Genomic DNA, 18733 nt, shown 5'->3' with positions numbered 1-18733 from the left:
CACCTAACTCTGGGAAATGAACAAGGGGTAGTGGAAAGGGAGGTGGGTGGGGGGTTGGGGTGACTGGGTGAAGGGCACTGAGGGAGGCACTTGATGGGATGAGCACTGAGTGTTATGCTATATGTTGGCAAATTGAACTCCAATAAAAAATAAATTAATTAAAAAAAGACTCTGGTGCTTTGAAATCTGCCTTTTTTTTTGAGGTTTAAAAATTTTATTTGAGAGAGAGAGAGAGAGAGGAAGAAGCAGACTCCCTGCTTAGTGGAGAGCCCAACATAAGGCTCCATCCCAGGACGCTGGGATCATGACCCAAGCCAAAGGCAGACACTTAACTGATTTAGCCACCCTGGTGCCCCAAAATCTGTCTTTACCTTGTACTATCTGGGCAACTTGAGGCAAATGACTCAATTTCTCTGTGCCTCAATTTTGCATCTGTAAAATGGGGATAATTGCAGCGCCTCACCTTCAACCCCTTGTGAAGATTTTGTGAGCTAACAGACATAAAGCGTACAATGATATATTAGTATCACCTCAGATATTTTGTTCTGCCACCAAGATGTTAGTACCCTGTGCCTGCTTCTCCCTCCCATGTCCCAATCTTCCCAACCACTGGCTAAAATCTTCTAGCACTCTCAAATCATCTATCGCAACAGAACACCATGCTTAGGGCTCTGGGAATTCAGGGAGAACCAGTTAATTGTTCTTGGAGGGCAGCCTCTTCCTGAGAACCTGATTATGCATGTGTGTTTCTATACTATAGAATTAAATAAATCCTGTTTTGAGAAAATTTGCTGGTGAGGTGGGCAATGCTCCTCAAAGAGAGAGAAGTGAGACCAATTGCATGTAGTAAGAGGAAGGGCATAAACTCTAGGGAAAATCCATTAAGGCGGCATGGGTAAAGGTGGGGTGGAAATGGACTAAAAAACACAAGGGTTCCCACCCACCAGATTTCTGTTCTCTTTCCACAGAAAAGAAACCACCAAGGAAAGAGACCCCAAATTATTCAGTTCTACTTAGTTCAGGCAAATCAAACCTGAATTAAAGCAGCTTCTGTCCTGGTTTCTCTAGTAGCTGTTCCCCTCACCCAGTATGTGACAGATCAGATGCAGCTCCTCTCGCCCCACCGCCCTGCCAGAAACTTCTACAGGCAGCACCTCTAGGCTCAGGGACAGAGCAGAAACTTACTGAGTGAGGAATGCCAGCAGTAGGAAAAGCTGGTTGGCCTCCAAACTTCCCGAGACCCTCCCCCTCTGAACACCCTAGAGGTAACATATGGACAGAACTGGATGTGACTGACTCATGGCCCCGCGGGGCTGAGATTAGGGAACTTGGCTGTCCACTCCTTCCTTGCTTATATATCTCCCTCAGCTGCCATCCTTTTTCTGGAAGTGTCACACCATGATTCACTGAAATGAAAAGGGGCTGTGAGTGTTAGAGGCTCACTGCCCTCATCTGTAAAATGGATGGGTTGAATTAAAGATATATCCTGTTCTACACTTTTATGGTTAAGTAGTCTGTGCTAAAGGTGAAATGTCTTACCTTGCTTGGCTTTTCTCTGAAGTATCATGGAAGTGTGTTGGGCAGCTTGAAAGAAGAAATGGAGTCTTATCTGTCCAACATTCTTGTCTTGTGTACTCTCACTTACCAACGGTGGAACCCAAGCCCGAGGAAAGGAAGCAATGGAAAGGCCAGGATGCAAAGTATCTCTGAAGGCTGGGGGTCCTCTCTGGCACTCACCCCTGTCTGGAGCTCTCAGTCTTACAGGCATCTTCTGGCTTGAGTCATTTCTGGTTCGTCTTTTATTCTCTTCGGAATCTGTGTCACTTCTCCTTTCTCTTTATTGGGTTTCTCTGTCACAGTTTCTTTCTCCCTCAAATTTTCTTCATCTCCAAGGATTCCAGGGGTTTTCTCCAGCCATATTGTATCTGAGGTCTTTTCAGGGCTGCTTATCTCCAGTCACTGCTGCCCACATTCCCCATTCCCAACACCTCTCCCGATACCCTGGCACAGCTGACTCTAGGGTCCCTGGCAGCTTCTGTTGTCAGAACTGGAGACTTCCTCATTTCTTACCTAACTTGACATCTGGGAGCCTGTGACACTGTTTAAACTCCTCTCTAGGCAGTCCTTCCAGGATGCCTTTTTTTTTTTCATGCTGGGTTTCTTTCTCCCTCTTTGAAGACTCCTTTCTTCTCAGTTTTCCTTTACTCATATTCTGTTGCCAACACTGGCTTTCTCCCCCTCCTCTACCCATCTTTCTCTTCCCTCTTCGCACTTCCACCAGGATCTCATCCAGCACTTCTGATGAATCCAAAACTCATCTCCAACCCAGACTTTTCTCCTGAGATCTAGCCCCATCCACCCAACCTTCCTCTAGGACATCTCCTGTTTGAAGGCCTTCAGTCTCCTCTTACCCATAACAATCATCACAGCATAGTATTGATAATAGCCAATAACAGAAACTCTTACACATTCTTCTCAGCATTTCACATTTGCTAATTCAACCTTCCCAGCATCAATAAATATGTATTTTTTTTAGATTTTAAAAACGATTTTATTTATTTATTCATGAGAGACACACACACACAGAGGCAGAGACATAGGCAGAGAGAAAAACAGACTCCTTGTGGAGAGCCTGATATGGGACTCAATCCTAGGGCCCTGGGATCATGACCTTGGGCAGATGCTAAACCACTGAGCCACCCAGGTGTCACTGAAGATTTTTTTTTAAAAGATTTATTTATTTGAGAGAGAAAGAAAGAGAGAGAATGAACAGAGGGAGAGAGAATATGAAGCAGATTCAGTGCTGAGCATGGAGCCAGATACGGGGCTTGATCTTATGACCCTGAAATCAGACTTGAGATGAGACCTGAGCCCAAACCAAGAGTCACCCACCCAACTGATTGTTAGGCACCCCTTTTTCTGGAGATTTTATTTTTAAGTAATCGCTATACCCAACGTGTGGCTTGAACTTACGACCCCAAGATCAGGATTCATATGCTACACTGACTAAGCCAGTCATGCGCCCAGGGAGGTGTGTACCTTTATCACCCTCTTTTTGTAAATGAGGAAACTGGAACCTAGAAAGATTGAAAGAGTCCAAGCTCTTAAACACTAAATTTTGGTTCTCTAAAAACCGAAGTTGTCCTAGCCTACCATCCCTCTTTCTCCAAATTGTTCGGAGACCATTACCACTGTCCTCCCCTTAGGGACCAGTCAGCCCCCAGTCCATCCCCATAGCCACTAGCTCACCCCATAGGACCATATTACCTTCCTCCTAACTGATCTGTCTCCGGCTAGTTCCCAATGAAACCATGATCCATGCAGCTCCTCTTTCTTGCTTTCTAAAATGTAAATTTTAAGATCTTAGTCTTCCCAATTTGATTCAATGCTTCCCTCTGCCCTCAGGATAAAATAAACATGTCTTAAGGGGGCTTTCCAGGTCTGGGGCCTGCTTCCCCTTCCTCCCCATCCCCTATGGTACTGACCTCATCTCTAGCCACTTCCTACCTCCCACTCTCTGGTTTCCCAAGAGGCCCTCCACTTTCATGCGTCTTCCACATTTGGTTACCCTTTCTGAAATGTACTCTCTTATAGTTAGTTGCCTTCAAGACTTAGCCCAAGTCCCCCTCCAGAAAGCCTTTCCGGAAATCCACACCCTTCTAAATTGGGTAAGGTACTTTGTGGTCAGTGGGCTTCTTATTTCATAGCAACATCTTGCTGCTTGCACATTGGCCTTCTCTACTAACCCCAGGGCTGGGCCTTGTGGTTTGTATTTTATCTCTTTGCTAACAGAGAGGTACACAATCAGCCTCAAATTAGCATGTTGAGTAAATGACTGAATACTTACTCTGTTCTCCTAAGGCCTGGATGCTTGATTCCTAGCCCAAAGGTTTCCAGGTCTCAAGTAGAGGGTTCCCATCAGGGTCTTCATTAGGGCCCAACCTTATCATGGCATCTGTCCACCCTCCCTCCCCAGGAGAACTGAAGTTTCAAGGTCAAGAGGAATCTTCTGCCAGTACAAGTAGAGAAGCTTAAAGAGGTGGTGCAGGGCAGGGGATTTGCATCCACCTAAACCTAGTTTGGTAAGGCACAAGAAGCAAGCCAAGACATCTCTGGTTAGAAAGACTCTTGGAGGGCCACCTGGGTAGCTCAGTTGGTTAAGCATCTGTCTTTGGCTCAAATCATGATCCCAGGGTCCTGGGATCAGGCCTCGCATTGCACTCCCTGCTCAGTAGGAAGCCTGCTTCTCCCTCTCCTACTCCCCCTGCTTATGCTCTCTCTCTGTCTCTGTCTAATAAATATATAAGATCTTAAAACAAAACAAAAAAAAAAGAAAGAAAGAAAGAAAGACTCCTGGACCCAGCATGTGTGGGTTGCCTCAATTCTTTTTTCTGTTTATTTTAGTCCTATTCTCCGCCCTCCAACTCTGAGTCATTCTGACAACTTCCCTCCCTGCTTCTAGCCTCTTGACCACCTCTCTGTTCATTTGCTTCCTCTGCACCTTGGTCTAGCTGTTCCCTTGGTGGCTGAGGAACTCAGAAGCCCATGTCTAACCTTCTAGTCATGACCAGGACCAGAACATCCCTCCTTCTATTGATGGGTAAGTCATGTGCCCCAATGAAGGGACATAAGAAGATTGGAGTCCAGATAGACAGAGAGCTGAGGATGTACATGTTTAGCAGACATTAGGAGAGGGACTTGGAATTACACAGGGTTTCGGTTCTGGAGTTTTTGGAGGGACAGGATATTGAAGAACTAATTTTAGGGGAGTTCAAGAGATGCTGGAAAAGGAGCCAGTTGCTTGAACAATCCAGAGATTTCCCAAGTGGGCAGAACAAGTCAAACTTGTGCTCTATCCACAATGTCACTTTGGCCCACGTTTTCCTGGATTCTTCCTCCTAGAAGCCCCAGTGGTGGGGTGGCAAAGGATTGTCTTTAAAGCTTGTGTGTTGCTCTATGAAAATGGAGAATTGAAACTTGCCAACTGGCCAATGGGTGAAGAACTATTTCTAGACTGCCTGCAGGAAGGCAGAGGAAAGCCTGAGCTTGGGAGTTCAGAAGTCCAGGAGATGCTGGGGCATTGGACCTAAGGGGGGAGCCAGTGCTAGGGGCTGGAGAGATGGAACAGGAGGAAGACCCTTCTCCACAGCTTCTTTTCTCACCCCCTTCCCCAGCCTTGGCTTCTTCTCTCTGCTTCAACTTGGACACGGAACAGCCAAAAAGCTTCCTTATGGAGAGTGCTGGATTTGGACACAGCGTGGTCCAGTATGACAACTCCTGGTGAGGACTGGGTGGTGACTGGCCTTTGGTTCTCATCAACTTCTCTTCATGCTCAGGGTCGTGTCCTTCCCCATGACCCTCTTCTCCTCTGTCTGGTGTGGCAATTCTCCTAGTATATGAAGAGTTAGACTGAAAGCGGGTGCTGTCTTGCCATCTCAATAATCACAACTAATATTTATTGAGCACTTACTAAGCACCCAGCACTGTGTCAAGCACCCTTTATGTGGGCACTGATCTATTTTGTTTTATTTTAATTATTTTATTTTATCTTAAATTCCAGTAGAGTTAACATATAGTGTTATTTTAGTTTCAGGTGTACAATATAATGATTCAACAATTCCATACATCACCTAGTACTCATCATGACAAATGCACTCCTTAATCCCCATCACCTATTTTATCCATCCCCCTGTGCTCCTCTCCTCTACTAACCAGTGGTTGGTTCTCTATAATTAAGAGTCTCTTCTTGGTTTGTCTCTCTTTCCCTTTGTTTGTTAGCCTTGTTTCTTAAATTCCACTTATAAGTGAAGCCATATAGTATTCTCTTTCCCTGACTTATTTCACTCTGCATAATACTCTCTAGCTTCATCTATGTCATTACAAATGGCAAGATTTCATTCTTCTTTGTGGCTGAATAATATTTCTATAATCTCTATCTCTATCTACATTACATCTTCTTTATCCATTTATCAATTGGTGGACCCTTGGGCCACTTCCATATCTTGGTTATTGTAAATAATGCTGCTATAAACACTAGGGTGCATGTATCCCTTTGAATTAGTATTTTTGTATAACTTGGGTAAATACCCAGTAGCACAATTGCTGAATATATATATATATATATATATATATATATATATATATATATAATTTCTATTTTCAACTTTTTTTTTTAAAAGATCTTATTTATTTATTCATGAGAGATGCAAAGAGAGAGAGGCAGAGACCCAGGCAGAAAGAGAAGCAGGCTCTGTGCAGGGAGCCCGATTCAGGACTCAGTTCCAGGTCTCCAGGATCATGTCCTGGGCCAAAGGCAGACGCTCAACTGCTGAGCCACTCAGGTGTCCCTATTTTCAACTTTTATTTTTATTTAAAGATTTTATTTATATATTCATGAGGGACACACAGAGGGAGAGAGGCAGAGACACAGGCAGAGGGAGAAGCAGTCTCCATGCAGGGAACCTGACGCGGGACTCTATCCGGGGACCCCAGGATCACGTCCCAGGCCGAAGGCGGCACTAAACCACTGAGCCACTGGGGCTGCCCTATTTTCAACTTTTAGAGGAAGCTCCATACTGTTTTCCATAGGCCACACCAGTTGCATTCTCACCAACAGTGCACAAGGATTCTTTTTTTCTACATCCTCATCAACAGCTGTTGTTTCTTGTGCTGATTTTAGCCATTCTGGGATAGGTGTGAGGTGATATCTCATTATAGTTTTGATTTGTATTTCTAGGTGAGCACTGATTTATTCCTCACAATAACCTTATAGGGGTAGGTAGACATCAACCATTCAACATATATTTATTGAGCACCTACTACTAAATGTCTCAGGAGCCAGGCATACACTAGAGAACAAAACAGACAAAAACTCCTCTCATGTGGAACTTAAATTATTGTTAATCTCCACTTTGCAGATGGGAAAACTGAGCCTTAGAGAGGTGGAACAAACTTGCTGAGCAGCAGTCTGGCTCCACTGTCTACATTCTTAATTGCAGTGTTCTTTGTTTCCCTCAGGGTGGTAGTTGGAGCCCCCCAGGAGATAAAGGCTGCCAACCAAACAGGTGGCCTCTACCAGTGTGACTACAGCACCGGCAAGTGTGAGCCCATCCAACTGCAGGGTGAGTCACTGCTCCTCCTTGGGATCCACGTCCAGACCCCCATGCTTTGGGGACCTGCCGGGAGCACAGAAGACCCACTTCCCAGCTCTAGCTTTGTCTGAGACTCTTTTTTTTTTTTTTTTTTTTTTTTGTCTGAGACTCTTAACCTTAGACAAGCTTCCTGACTGCCTCATGGCCTCCCTACCCATCATACCCCTGTACCCCCAGGGCTCCAGCAAGACCTGAAAGCCCCCTTCACCTGTCAGATCTCCTTGTCCTGCAGGGTTGAGGTGACCCCTGCCCAGATATTACAAAGTATCCTCTGTCTTGAGGGTGACCATGCACATATCTGTCCCCTCAGTCCCCTTGGAAGCTGTGAACATGTCCCTGGGCCTGTCTCTGGCAGCCTCCACTAAACCCTCTCAGCTGCTGGTGAGTTGTCCTGGGTTGTGGAGCTGTCTTGAGGGAAGGAATGGGGACCTGGGTCTAGTGGGGCTAGGGGTCTTGGGGAGGGTGAAGGTGCTGGGATAGGAGGATGAGATGGAATCAGGAGCAGCCCCTCCCATCAGGTGCCTCTATCCCTAGGCCTGTGGCCCCACAGTGCACCATACATGCAACGAGAACATATACTTGACTGGGTTCTGCTTCCTGCTGGGCTCCCCTTCCTGGCAAGCCCAGAGGCTCCCAGCTGCCCTGCAGGGTAAGTGTTGGTGGCTACTGGCTCCTTTGAGGAGCATACACACTTGTGACTGGAGTACAGTGGGCCAGAAACACTCTTTCTAGAATGGATAAAAAAAGAGCGATCTGGAGAAAAATATTTACTGGTTGGGATAGTGGTTCCAAATATGCGCTGGGGAGTCATGTGAATGGGAGTCATTTCACAACTTGCCCTGTTGCCGTCCCACTTTCCTATGACTTTACCCTCTCAGAGCCTCAGTTTCCTCATCTGTCAGATGAGAACAATGACACATCCAGCCTTGAGAGTGACAGATGATTATCCATGGCCAGGGTTTAGCACAGTGCCTGGCATGTGGTGAGGGCACAATTAATGCTAGCTATTATTTTTAGGGAGAAGGGGATTTATTTTCACCCAATACACCTTGGGGTATAACCAATTAGTTTGTGCAGCAGACTGGGAAAGGATGATGAAGGTGCAAACAGTCTGAGCGGGTATATGTGTGTGTGTGTATGTATATAAACATAGGGAAGGGAACATATATGTGTGCATTCATGTGTGTCTGCATGTATACTTCCATGCAAGTATATGTATGCATGAGTATGCTTCTGTATATGTGTATGCACATGTGAACACGCGTGTACAAATATACGTGCACACACATATGTATATGTGCACGCATGTACATATGTATATATGTGCATGTGCATGTGTATACATGTGCGTGTGTGTGTGTGTGTGCATGCACGCAGATTGAGGCATAGGGCCTGCCTTCCCTACTGTTGATGGAATGAGAGATAAGGAGGTAGAAGAGTGAGCTTTTCTGACCCAGCCTGGCAGACCTAAGCCCCTCCCTGATTTCACATTTACATTCAGGCCCCTGGGGAGGCTGACATCTAGCCACTGAATTGAGTGCTCTTCTAGCACCTCCCAGACTCTAGACTTCACGCATAGGAACCTGGACTTCCTTCAGAACACCTGGTGGGAACCTCTGAATAGAAAAGGAAGCTGGGAACTCTCCTCTCAAACTGGGAGAACTTCCTTTTTTTTGGACCAATTCTGAATTTACTTAGGAGGGGCCTTGGGGCCCATATTTATGCTGAGTATGGAAAAGGGCCAGTGTGTGGCTGTTGCCAGGGATGACATTAAAAATATTTAACCAAAGTACAGTTTGGCACCGACTAATGAAGACAGACTGACCCGGAACCATCTCCTTTCATTGCTGGATCATGCCGTGTGGGGGAAGAGGTAGAGTGGGGTTCGGGAGAAGGACGCAGACAGCCACAGGTAGAAGGAGGGGCTGGCTCCCAGCTTCTTACTCTCTGGATTGGAAGAACTGTCACTTTTTTATAAACCAGGCTGGGTACACAGGTGTGAGCAGCTGGATCACAGAGAGAGCCTTTTTAAGGACTTTAGGAGGCCAAAGGGCCCTGTTCCAGGCAGGGACTGGGGAAGCCCCTGGGTCAGGGGGCAGTGAGTTCTCATGGCCAAGGGGCTGAGGGCCTGGGCTCTGGGAGTGTTCCTTGGAGGACTAGGCCCACCTTCTTTCCCAGAGTGTCCGAAGCAAGAGCAGGATATCGTGTTCCTGATCGACGGCTCTGGCAGCATCTCCTCCCATGATTTTATCAAGATGTTGAATTTCGTGAAGGCTGTGATGAGCCAGTTCCAGAGACCTAGCACCCAGGTGTCCCTTGGGGGAGGGATGGCAAATGTGCAGGGCCCCCTGTAAGAGGTTTGGGGGTGGAATGCCTGGGGTTCTGGTCAAGTGGCCTTGGCTCCGAGCCCCCTGCAATTTTCCCAGTTCTCCCTGATGCAGTTTTCCAACAATTTCCGGGTGTGCTTCACTTTCAAAGACTTCACATACAGCTCAAACCCGATAGCCCTGTTGGATTCTGTATCCCAGCTAGGAGGGCTCACTCACACAGCCACAGCCATCAGAATAGTCACGTGAGTCCTGACTTCTCCGGGGTCCTTCCCTAGAGCATCTGGGTGTTCCTTTAGACCTCATCTTTCTCCATGAGAGAGAGAAAGTTTGGGACTGAAATTCAGCCTGTGGTCTCCTCATCCAGCTAGGAGCCTATGGGTGGGACCAAGGCCTCCGAGAGAAAGGGGCATCTCCTTGTTCTCAAAAGGCATCAGAGGCTAGCAGCAGGTCTGTTCACAGGTCTCTGGATCCTCTTCTTCTTTGACAGAAATGAACTGTTCAGTGCCTCAAAAGGGGCCCGAAAAGATGCCTCCAAGATCCTCATTGTCATTACCGATGGGCAGAAAAAAGGAGATAGCCTGGGTTATGAAGATGTCATCCCTATGGCTGAGGCTGCGGGTATCATCCGCTATGCAGTTGGGGTAGGATGTGGACATGCTCTGCCGCCCCTTCCTCCCTTTGCTTCCTCTTAAGGCAACTTCCCTTTCTAGGACACCCCCCCTCACACACACAGTCTCTCAGCATCTACTACCTTCAGGGTGAAAGCTGTGTTCCAGCCCTGGGACCCTGATCCTTTTCTCTAAACTCCTTGATGCTGTCTGAGCCTCATTTTTCTCATTTGTATACTGAGTGTAATAATATTGACCTTGTGGGGTTACTGGTGGATATTGGCACCCAGCATGTGGTAAGCATATTAGATTTATGATTGTTTTCACTGAGTTGGCCTTTGTTGGAGACAGGTAGGAACAGCTTTTCAAAAGATGCAGTCCTGGAAAGAATTAAATGACATTGCATCGAAGCCCTCCCATGAGTACATTTTTAAAGTGGAGAATTTTGATGCTTTGAGAGACATTCAAAACCAACTGAAAGAGAAGATCTTTGCCATTGAGGGTAAGTCACAGATGAAGGTACTCCCTTAGAAACCCTCACCCGTAAATACTTGCGCTTCTCGAACCTGGGCCCCCATGTCATAGGCACAAACCCTTCCCTTTGGGTATTAATCTCCAACATTAGATCCTCTAAAATGCAGTGGCAGTGTGAGTGTCCTGAAAAGGACTTTTCAGTCTTGGCAAAGCCTATCTTTCCCTCTGGAACCCAGGTATATAATACCTTCCCTCAGGTACGCAGACCATAAGCAGTAGTTCCTTTGAAATGGAGATGTCCCAGGAGGGCTTCAGCGCTGTGTTCACACCTGTGAGTGGGGCCTCTTTCAGGCCTTTGATGTAGGAGGAGGGAGAGTGGGAGGAAGTGAGTGGAAAAAGAATTCCAAATAATGAGCAGAGTCTGTGGCAGGCCTTGCTTTGGAAGAGGCATTGTCTTCTTTTGGCTCAGGCCTGCTCAGCCCTGGAATCCTTTCCTCCCAGGATGGACCAGTTCTGGGGGCTGTGGGGAGCTTCAGCTGGTCTGGAGGTGCCTTCCTGTACCCTCCAAAGACGAGCCCCACTTTCATCAACATGTCTCAAGAGAATGTGGACATGAGGGACTCTTACCTGGGTGAGAACAGGCCATGGTTGTGGGCACAGGTGGGAGATGAGCTGCCTGGGGGGCAGGAGCTCACGGGGTGGACAGGAAGCCTTTGTGCTGAGGCCTGCCTTCCTCAGGTTACTCCGCTGAGCTGGCCTTTTGGAAGGGAGTACAGAGCCTGATCCTGGGGGCCCCCCGCCATCAGCACACCGGGAAGGTTGTCATCTTCACTCAGGCATCTGAGCAATGGAGGCCGAAGGCTGAAGTCTCAGGGACCCAGGTTGGGTGTTGAGGAAGCCAGAGCAGAACATGAGGGTGGCAGCGTCTCTAATGGCCCAGAGGGAGGAGATGAAGGGCCTTGGGGGCCCATCGAGGAAGGCCATGGTGACTGGGAGGAAGTGGGACCTGTCCCTGGGGGTGTCCCTGTGGCAGGAGCAGGCAAGGTGACTTCAGGCTCTGCCCTGCAGATTGGCTCCTACTTTGGGGCCTCCCTCTGCACAGTGGATGTGGATAGAGATGGCAACACTGACCTCGTCCTCATCGGGGCTCCCCATTACTACAAGCCGACCCAGGGGGGCCAGGTGTCTGTGTGCCCCTTGCCCCAGGGGGTGAGTGTCTGATGAGCCTGGGCTGAGTGGGGCCTTGGGTGTGGGGTAGAGGGATGGCCTCGGTTGGGACCTGACACTGGTTTTGTCCTGCAGAGGGCGAAGTGGCAGTGTGAGGTCATTCTCCGTGGGGAGCAAGGCCACCCCTGGGGCCGTTTTGGGGCAGCCCTGACAGTGCTGGGGGATGTGAATGGGGACAAGCTGACAGACGTGGCCATCGGAGCGCCAGGAGAGCAGGAGAACCGAGGTGCTGTCTACCTATTTCATGGAATCTCAGGACGGAGCATCAGCTCCTCCCACAGTCAGGTGAGGCCCAGTCACAGGTCCTGTTGTTACAACAACCTCTTCTTGCTTCTCCCTGTGTTCTATGCTGCCACCTAGAAAATTCTCCTTTACCTCATCTGACTTCCTTTGCCCAATACTGACACCTCGGAGGCAGCAAGCAAACTCTGTGGAATTTTAGAAATGAACACATTCGTATGTTCTCTGCTCTTTTGAGGACTTGATTTTTGAGTGAGATCTCAGGCCTTTTAACCTCCCAGTGGCTTTACAAGGTACATAGGCCCAGGCATTAGCATGCCCACTTTAGAAATGAAATCTGCAGCAAGGAGAAGAAGATCAGTGATTTGACTTGTCCAAGGCTTTATAGTGGATCAGGAATGGTGATGAGGTAAGTTCCAATCTCCTGACTTCTAACCCAGTGCTTGGTCTCTTGTTGGCTCCCTGTTGCCAGTCTAGGTCTGGCTGCCTCAGTCTCCCTGTCTACTCTCCTTTTCTCTTCCCTAAATGCTATATGACTATTCCCTTATACCATCAGCAATCCTGCCAAATGTCTGTCTAGTTGGGGAAGTTCCCTGGAAAGGGAGACTTTCTTTTCTTCCCTTGGTAAAAGTTAAAGAAAGCCCCAATTAAAAAGTAAGCAAAGAATCTGAATAGACATTTCTCCAAAGATGATATACAAAGGACCAATATGTGTGCGAAAAGATGTTAACTATCATTAGTCATCAGTCACCAGCAAATCAAAACCACGAGACACCACCTCATACACACTGGGATGGCTAGAATGAAAAAGATAATAACAAGTGTTGGTGAGGATGTGGAAAATTTGGTACCCTCAGACTGTGATGGTGGGAATATAAAATACTGCAGCTACTTTGGAATACATCTGGCAGTTCCTCAAAAGGCTATATGCAGAGTTATTGTGTGACCCAAGAGAATTGAAAACCTATGTCCATATAAAACATTATACATGAATGTTAATAGTAGCATTATTGATAATACCCCAAAGGTGGAAAGAATCCAAATGTCCATTAACTGATGAACAGATAAATTTTATCGTAAATAAATTCCCATACAATGGAATATTATTTGGCCATGAAAGGAATGAAGTACTAATATTTGCTATAACATGAATGAGCCTTGAAGACGTTATTCTAAGTAGAAGAAGTCAGAAACAAAAGGGCACATATGTGATCCTATGTATATGAAATGTAAATAGGTAAATTCACACAGACAGAAAGTAGATAAGGGGTTGTTAGGTTGTGATGGTACAGGAAAATGAGGGACATGGGGGTGAGTGATGAGAGGTATGGGTTTTTTTGGGGGGGTGATGAAAATGTTCTAAAATTGATTTGTTGATTGTGGCATAACTGAGAACATCCTAAAACTGTTGAGTTATATTCTTTCTTCTTTCTTTCTTTCTTTCTTTCTTTCTTTCTTTCTTTCTTTCTTTCTTTCTTTCTTTCTTTCTTTCTTTCTTTCTTTCTTTCTTTCTTTCTTTCTTTCATTCATTCATTCATAAGACAGGGCGAGAGAGAGAGGCAGAGACATAGGCAGAGGGAGAAGCAGGTTCCTTGTGGGGGAGTCCCTGATGTGGGACTCCATTCCAAGACCCTGGCACCATGACCTGAGCCAAAGGCAGACACTCAATCACCGAGTCACCCAGTCATTCCTGAGGTGTACACTTTGAAAGAATAAATTGTATGGTATGTGAACTGTATCTCAAAAATTTGTTAGAAAAAAAATCAGGGGATCCCTGGGTGGCTCAGAGGTTTAGCGCCTGCCTTTGGCTCTGGGCACAATCCTGGAGACCCGGGATCGAGTCCCGTGTCGGGCTCCCGGCATGGAGCCTGCTTCTCTTTCTGCCTGTGTCTCTGCCTCTCTCTCTCTATGTCTATCATAAATAAATAAATAAATCTTAAAAAAAAAGAAAAAAGAAAAAAATCAAAGGAGATCCCTACAGTACTGTTACTTCCCAGCTACATGATCTTCGTCATTATGCAGCTCTCTGTGCTCAGTTTCCTTATCTGTAAAATGGTAATAGTAAGAGAACCAACCTCACTGGGCTGCTGCTGTGATGATTAAGTGAGTTAGTACATATAGAGTATATACCTAGTATAAATATACATCTGTACCTGGCGTATAATAGGTGGTACACTATTATAGTCAGCTATTGTTAGTATAGTTTGACAATTGTAGAAGTTCTAAAGAACTTGGAAACTTAAGGAGAAAATTAAAGGCTTTGTTGACAATAACACCTGATGTCAAGAAACTGCATTCATTCTACACCAACTGATTTAACTTCCTCTTGCATATCTATGAACACCCTCAACTGAAAATACCACTTGAGTTATAACAGAAAGGGTTGACTTCAAGAGGAGGCCTTTCTAGATTTGCTGGTCCACCATGATTTTCTTCCTTCCTGCCATGATATATCCCATCACATTACTTGACTGGGAAGGACTTGCCTTTTCCCCACTGGGCCTACATACCAACCTGAGGATATGGTGGTAAGATCAGCTTTCCAGAGCATGAGGCCACTTGACCAAGTTTGTGCTATCTCTACCTACCTCTTCCTTTCTAGACATCCTTAGTAGTTGGCAAATTTCTCTTTTATTTTATTGTTACTATGCTTAATGTCTGCCAGTCTCAGCAGCACCCAGGGATTTTAAAGGGCACATTCTCCAAGCAATTGGTCATTTTAAGAGCAATGGAAATAAAAGAGAAGGAACTCACAGAGGAGGCAAGTTTCCAGAGCATAGAATTTTCTTATGGGTACAGCCATGCCTCATCCCAACTTTTTCCCTCCTTGTCCTCTGAAGAGATAGGGTGGCCCTGGGGAGCAAAAGGGGTCTTGGGCCTGGGGTCAGAGGATCTCATTTTAGGTCTGGAGTTGGCCTCTTAAAGGCGGTGTAGCCTTGAACACTGTCTGCAAAGTGGGAAATGGGGCTGGATGAACTCTGAGTTCTCTTCTAGCCGTAATACTCATCATAATCAGCGACTAGTGACTTTTGCTGTTCACAGAACTATATGCATTAATTCATTTGCTACTCACAGCTAAACTCTAAGGCATTATCCCCATGTGAAAGATGAGGAAACTGATGCACAGTAAGATCGAATCCTGGCCCAAGGCCTCATAGTTTATGAGAGGAATCAGAACTGGACCTGAGACTAAGTAGATGAATGAATGAATGAATGAATGAATGAGACATAGGTCACCAGGCCAATCTTTCAATCACCACTTCTTTATTGATGTCTTAGGGATCTTTCCTTTTCTCTGGTCATCTTTCCCTACCCCACTCCTCTTTATAGGTACTGCTGGTGACATCTTTTCATCTTTTCATCTTTTCACTGCTCACCTCTTCTTTCTGTCTCCATCATTCCTACCTTCCTGATCCTTTTTTTTTTTTTTAAGATTTTATTTATTTATTCATAGACTCAGAAAGAGAGGCAGAGACACAGGCAGAGGGAGAGGGAGAAGCAGGCTCCATGCAGGAAGCCCGATGTGGAACTCGACCCCGGGTCTCCAGGATCACACCTCAGGCTGCAGGCGGCACCAAACTGCTGCGCCACCGGGGCTGCCCCTTCCTGTTCCTTTTGTTGCTGATTTCCAACTTGTTTCCATCAACCTGACTTGCCTTTTCCTCTCTGTTCAGAGGATCTCAGGCTCCCAGCTCTCCCCCAGCCTCCAGTATTTTGGGCAGTCACTGAGTGGGGGTCAGGACCTTACCATGGATGGACTGGTGGACCTGGCTGTGGGCGCCCAGAGACAAGTGCTGCTGCTCAGGTGAGAAAAGTCCTCCTCAGACATTTCCAGATCATTCTAAGTCTGCCTAGGATTCCAGCCTCTTCGTTCCTATCCCAGTTTGTCTCCCTGGGACCAAGGGCCTGCCCTCAGCTCAGTGTTCTGCCCATAGGACCAGACCTGTGCTCAGGGTGTGGATGAGCATACAATTCAAACCTACAGAGATAGCCAGGTCTATATCTGAGTGTCGGGAAAAGACTTCCTCTGTCAAGGCACTGGGTGATGCCAATGTCTGCCTTCATATTTATGAAAGTCCCAAGAATCGGCTGGGTGAGTCCTCTTCTTTTTGACCCAAGATATCCTGACCTTTAGAGTCCCTCAGCTCAGGACACCTGTCTCTTGCCTTGACCCTTGTTCACCTGGGGTGAAACCTGGGGAGTTTCTGGCTCTCTCAGCCCTCCTCATCTCCTCCTTTCCCCTACAGGTGACCTCCAAAGCTCTGTGACCTTTGACCTTACTCTTGACCCGGGCCGCCAGAGTCCCCGTGCCATCTTTGAGGAGACAAAGACCCGGAATCTGACTCGTGTGCAAGTCCTTGGCCTGAGACAGTACTGTGAGACCGTGAAGTTGCTCCTCCTGGTAAGGGGACCTTGGAATCCTGGGTATGGCAGAGATTCTGAGGCTGGTAGTGGCCTGGGCAGGGAAGGAACAGGGTGTGTTCTGACTCTCACTGTGGCTTAGCCCCAGCACAGGACCTGGGATGCAGGAGGTACATAACATTTGTTAGCTGATGAGTAAGTGAGTGGGCAAATGAATAAATGGATGGGCCCTCTACAACTGCTGAGGCTACACAGCTGGATTTTAGGAGAGTATTACTACTTCAGAAAACTATGGAGTGATGTGCTGTGATTCTTTTAGGAGTTGCTTCTCTGAGACAGGCTCTGTCCTAGGCCCTGGGGATATGGCAATGGACAAAACAGTCATGCCAACAGGAAACTCTGAGAGAAGGCCAAAAAACAATCAAGTTCCTAGATAATAGATGTCAGGTAATGATGAATGCTATGAAAAAAGATAGGGAGGAGAACAGAGAAAATGTTGGGAGACCTCTTGGATCAGGTCAACTTTGGGAAGATCCTGAATAGAATGAGTGAACCATGTGGGATGCTGTGGGGAAGGAGTTTAAGGCAGAAAGCAGGCAAAACAGAGGTTCTACACGGTAGAATTGCAGCAGTTGAGCACAGCTGGGTATCATTATTAACCCATTTTACAGATGAGGGAACAGGACACAGCTAGTGACTATAAAGATGCGTTCCTTAGCCACTGCTGTCTTCAATGTCCATCCTCTAGGCCTGTGTGGAGGACACGGTCACCCCCATCACCTTGCGTCTCAACTTCTCCCTGGTGGGCAAGCCTATCCCTTCCTTTGGAAGCCTTCGGCCTATGTTGGCTGTGGATGCTCAGAGATACTTCACAGCCTCTGTAAGTCCTGGTATTGGAATCTTCCAGAAGGGAGTAGAGGATGTGGTCTCCAGATCTTGGGGGAAAACCCTGCTTTGCCTTCCCTCTCAGCTCCCCTTTGAGAAGAATTGTGGAACTGACCATGTCTGCCAGGATGACCTTGGCATTTCCTTTAACTTCTCAGGGTGAGATACCATTTCCTTAGACCTGCCTGGGTTCCCCAGCTCCTCTTCTGGAACCTGGAACTCTTGTTCTGGCTCTCCTTAACATTTCTAGCCTGTGCTCAGAAATCCTGTCCCCCATTTCTCTCCTACCTCTCCACTTTGTTTCATCCCCAGACTATTTCTAGCCCCAGTCCCAGAATCATCTCCTGCCCTCTCCTCTAACACCTAGATTGCAGACCCTGGTGGTGGGGAGTACCCTGGAGCTGAACATGAACGTGATGGTGTGGAATGATGGTGAGGACTCCTATGGAACCACAGTCACCTTCTTCTACCCACCAGGGCTGTCTTATCGACGTGTGGTAGAGAGCAAGGTATTTCTTTCTGGGGAAGAAAGTAGCTGATGGCTGGAGATCAGTTGAAACTCCTGTGCTGGGTTCAAAGCTCAGGCAGGTGCTGCCATTGCTTAGCAGCTTCTTGTAAGCCAGGAGGTCTGAGCTGATCATAGTTGGATGGATATGGTTGTGTTTCTGGGGCTTTCCTTGGCTCATATTGTGTTCAACTCTGGGTATTGCATTTTGGAGACACTGACTACCAGGAATGAGTTCCCACGAGGCAGCTAATGTGGAGAGAGAAGGGACTCTGCCTTAAATTTTTTTGTATCCCACATCATATCAATATTCTTCTTTCAAAGAAAGCATATCTTGACCTTCCAATGTGTTAAACATTGTTCTGTAGAAGAAAGAGTTGAATTTATTGGTTACTCTAGATCGGGGCTTTGCATACTTTGGTAAGCAATCCCAAGTCTACATGCCTGATGCACAGCAAACCCAATCACTGAAGCATTGAATATGGAGCAAGGAAAGGGTTTATTGAAGAGACAGCCAAAACAGGAGACAGGAAAGCCAGCCTAAAATCTACCCCCTCTATGCTAAGCGAAATAAGTCAGTTAAAGAAAGACAAATACTGTTTGATTTCACTCATACGTGGAATTTAAGAAACAAAACTGATGAACATAGGGGAAGGAAAGGAAAAATAAGGTAAGATGAAAACAGAGAGGGAGCAAACCATAAGAGACGCTTAACTATAGGAAACAAACTGAGGGTTGCTGGTGGGGGATGGGTTAACTGGGTGATGGACATTAAGGAAGACATCTGATGGAAGGAGCGCTGGGTGTTATATGCAACTGATGAATCACTAAATTCTACCCCCTGAAACTAATAATATGTTATATGTTAACTGAGTTGAATTTAAGTTAAAAAAAAAAAAACCCCACACATACACACAAATCTAATTTGTCTGATATAAGTATGGCTACTCC

At 46.6% G+C, this 18733-nt stretch overlaps 1 protein-coding gene across 1 annotated transcript in view; it reads left to right on the top strand.

The window, feature by feature from the left end:
- Window positions 1–3549: 3549 nt before the first annotated feature.
- ITGAX (integrin subunit alpha X) overlaps window positions 3550–18733 on the top strand; it is a 28803-nt gene continuing 13619 nt past the window's right edge. The window contains exons 1-21 of the mRNA XM_026011236.2: window positions 3550–3668; window positions 4512–4600; window positions 5175–5280; window positions 7018–7121; window positions 7462–7532; window positions 7686–7800; window positions 9330–9460; window positions 9578–9723; window positions 9969–10122; window positions 10441–10591; window positions 10821–10894; window positions 11065–11194; window positions 11302–11444; window positions 11632–11772; window positions 11866–12075; window positions 15705–15835; window positions 15966–16123; window positions 16278–16432; window positions 17141–17272; window positions 17363–17436; window positions 17645–17786. Coding sequence (XP_025867021.2) covers window positions 4546–4600; window positions 5175–5280; window positions 7018–7121; window positions 7462–7532; window positions 7686–7800; window positions 9330–9460; window positions 9578–9723; window positions 9969–10122; window positions 10441–10591; window positions 10821–10894; window positions 11065–11194; window positions 11302–11444; window positions 11632–11772; window positions 11866–12075; window positions 15705–15835; window positions 15966–16123; window positions 16278–16432; window positions 17141–17272; window positions 17363–17436; window positions 17645–17786 — 2523 coding nt within the window. The 5' untranslated portion in view covers window positions 3550–3668; window positions 4512–4545. The remainder of the gene's footprint in view (window positions 3669–4511; window positions 4601–5174; window positions 5281–7017; window positions 7122–7461; window positions 7533–7685; window positions 7801–9329; window positions 9461–9577; window positions 9724–9968; window positions 10123–10440; window positions 10592–10820; window positions 10895–11064; window positions 11195–11301; window positions 11445–11631; window positions 11773–11865; window positions 12076–15704; window positions 15836–15965; window positions 16124–16277; window positions 16433–17140; window positions 17273–17362; window positions 17437–17644; window positions 17787–18733) is intronic.

The sequence above is a fragment of the Vulpes vulpes genome, chromosome 3 (assembly GCF_048418805.1).
Source record: "Vulpes vulpes isolate BD-2025 chromosome 3, VulVul3, whole genome shotgun sequence".
Classification (NCBI taxonomy): Eukaryota; Metazoa; Chordata; class Mammalia; order Carnivora; family Canidae; genus Vulpes; species Vulpes vulpes.
This window is presented reverse-complemented; position numbering and strand designations above follow the sequence as displayed.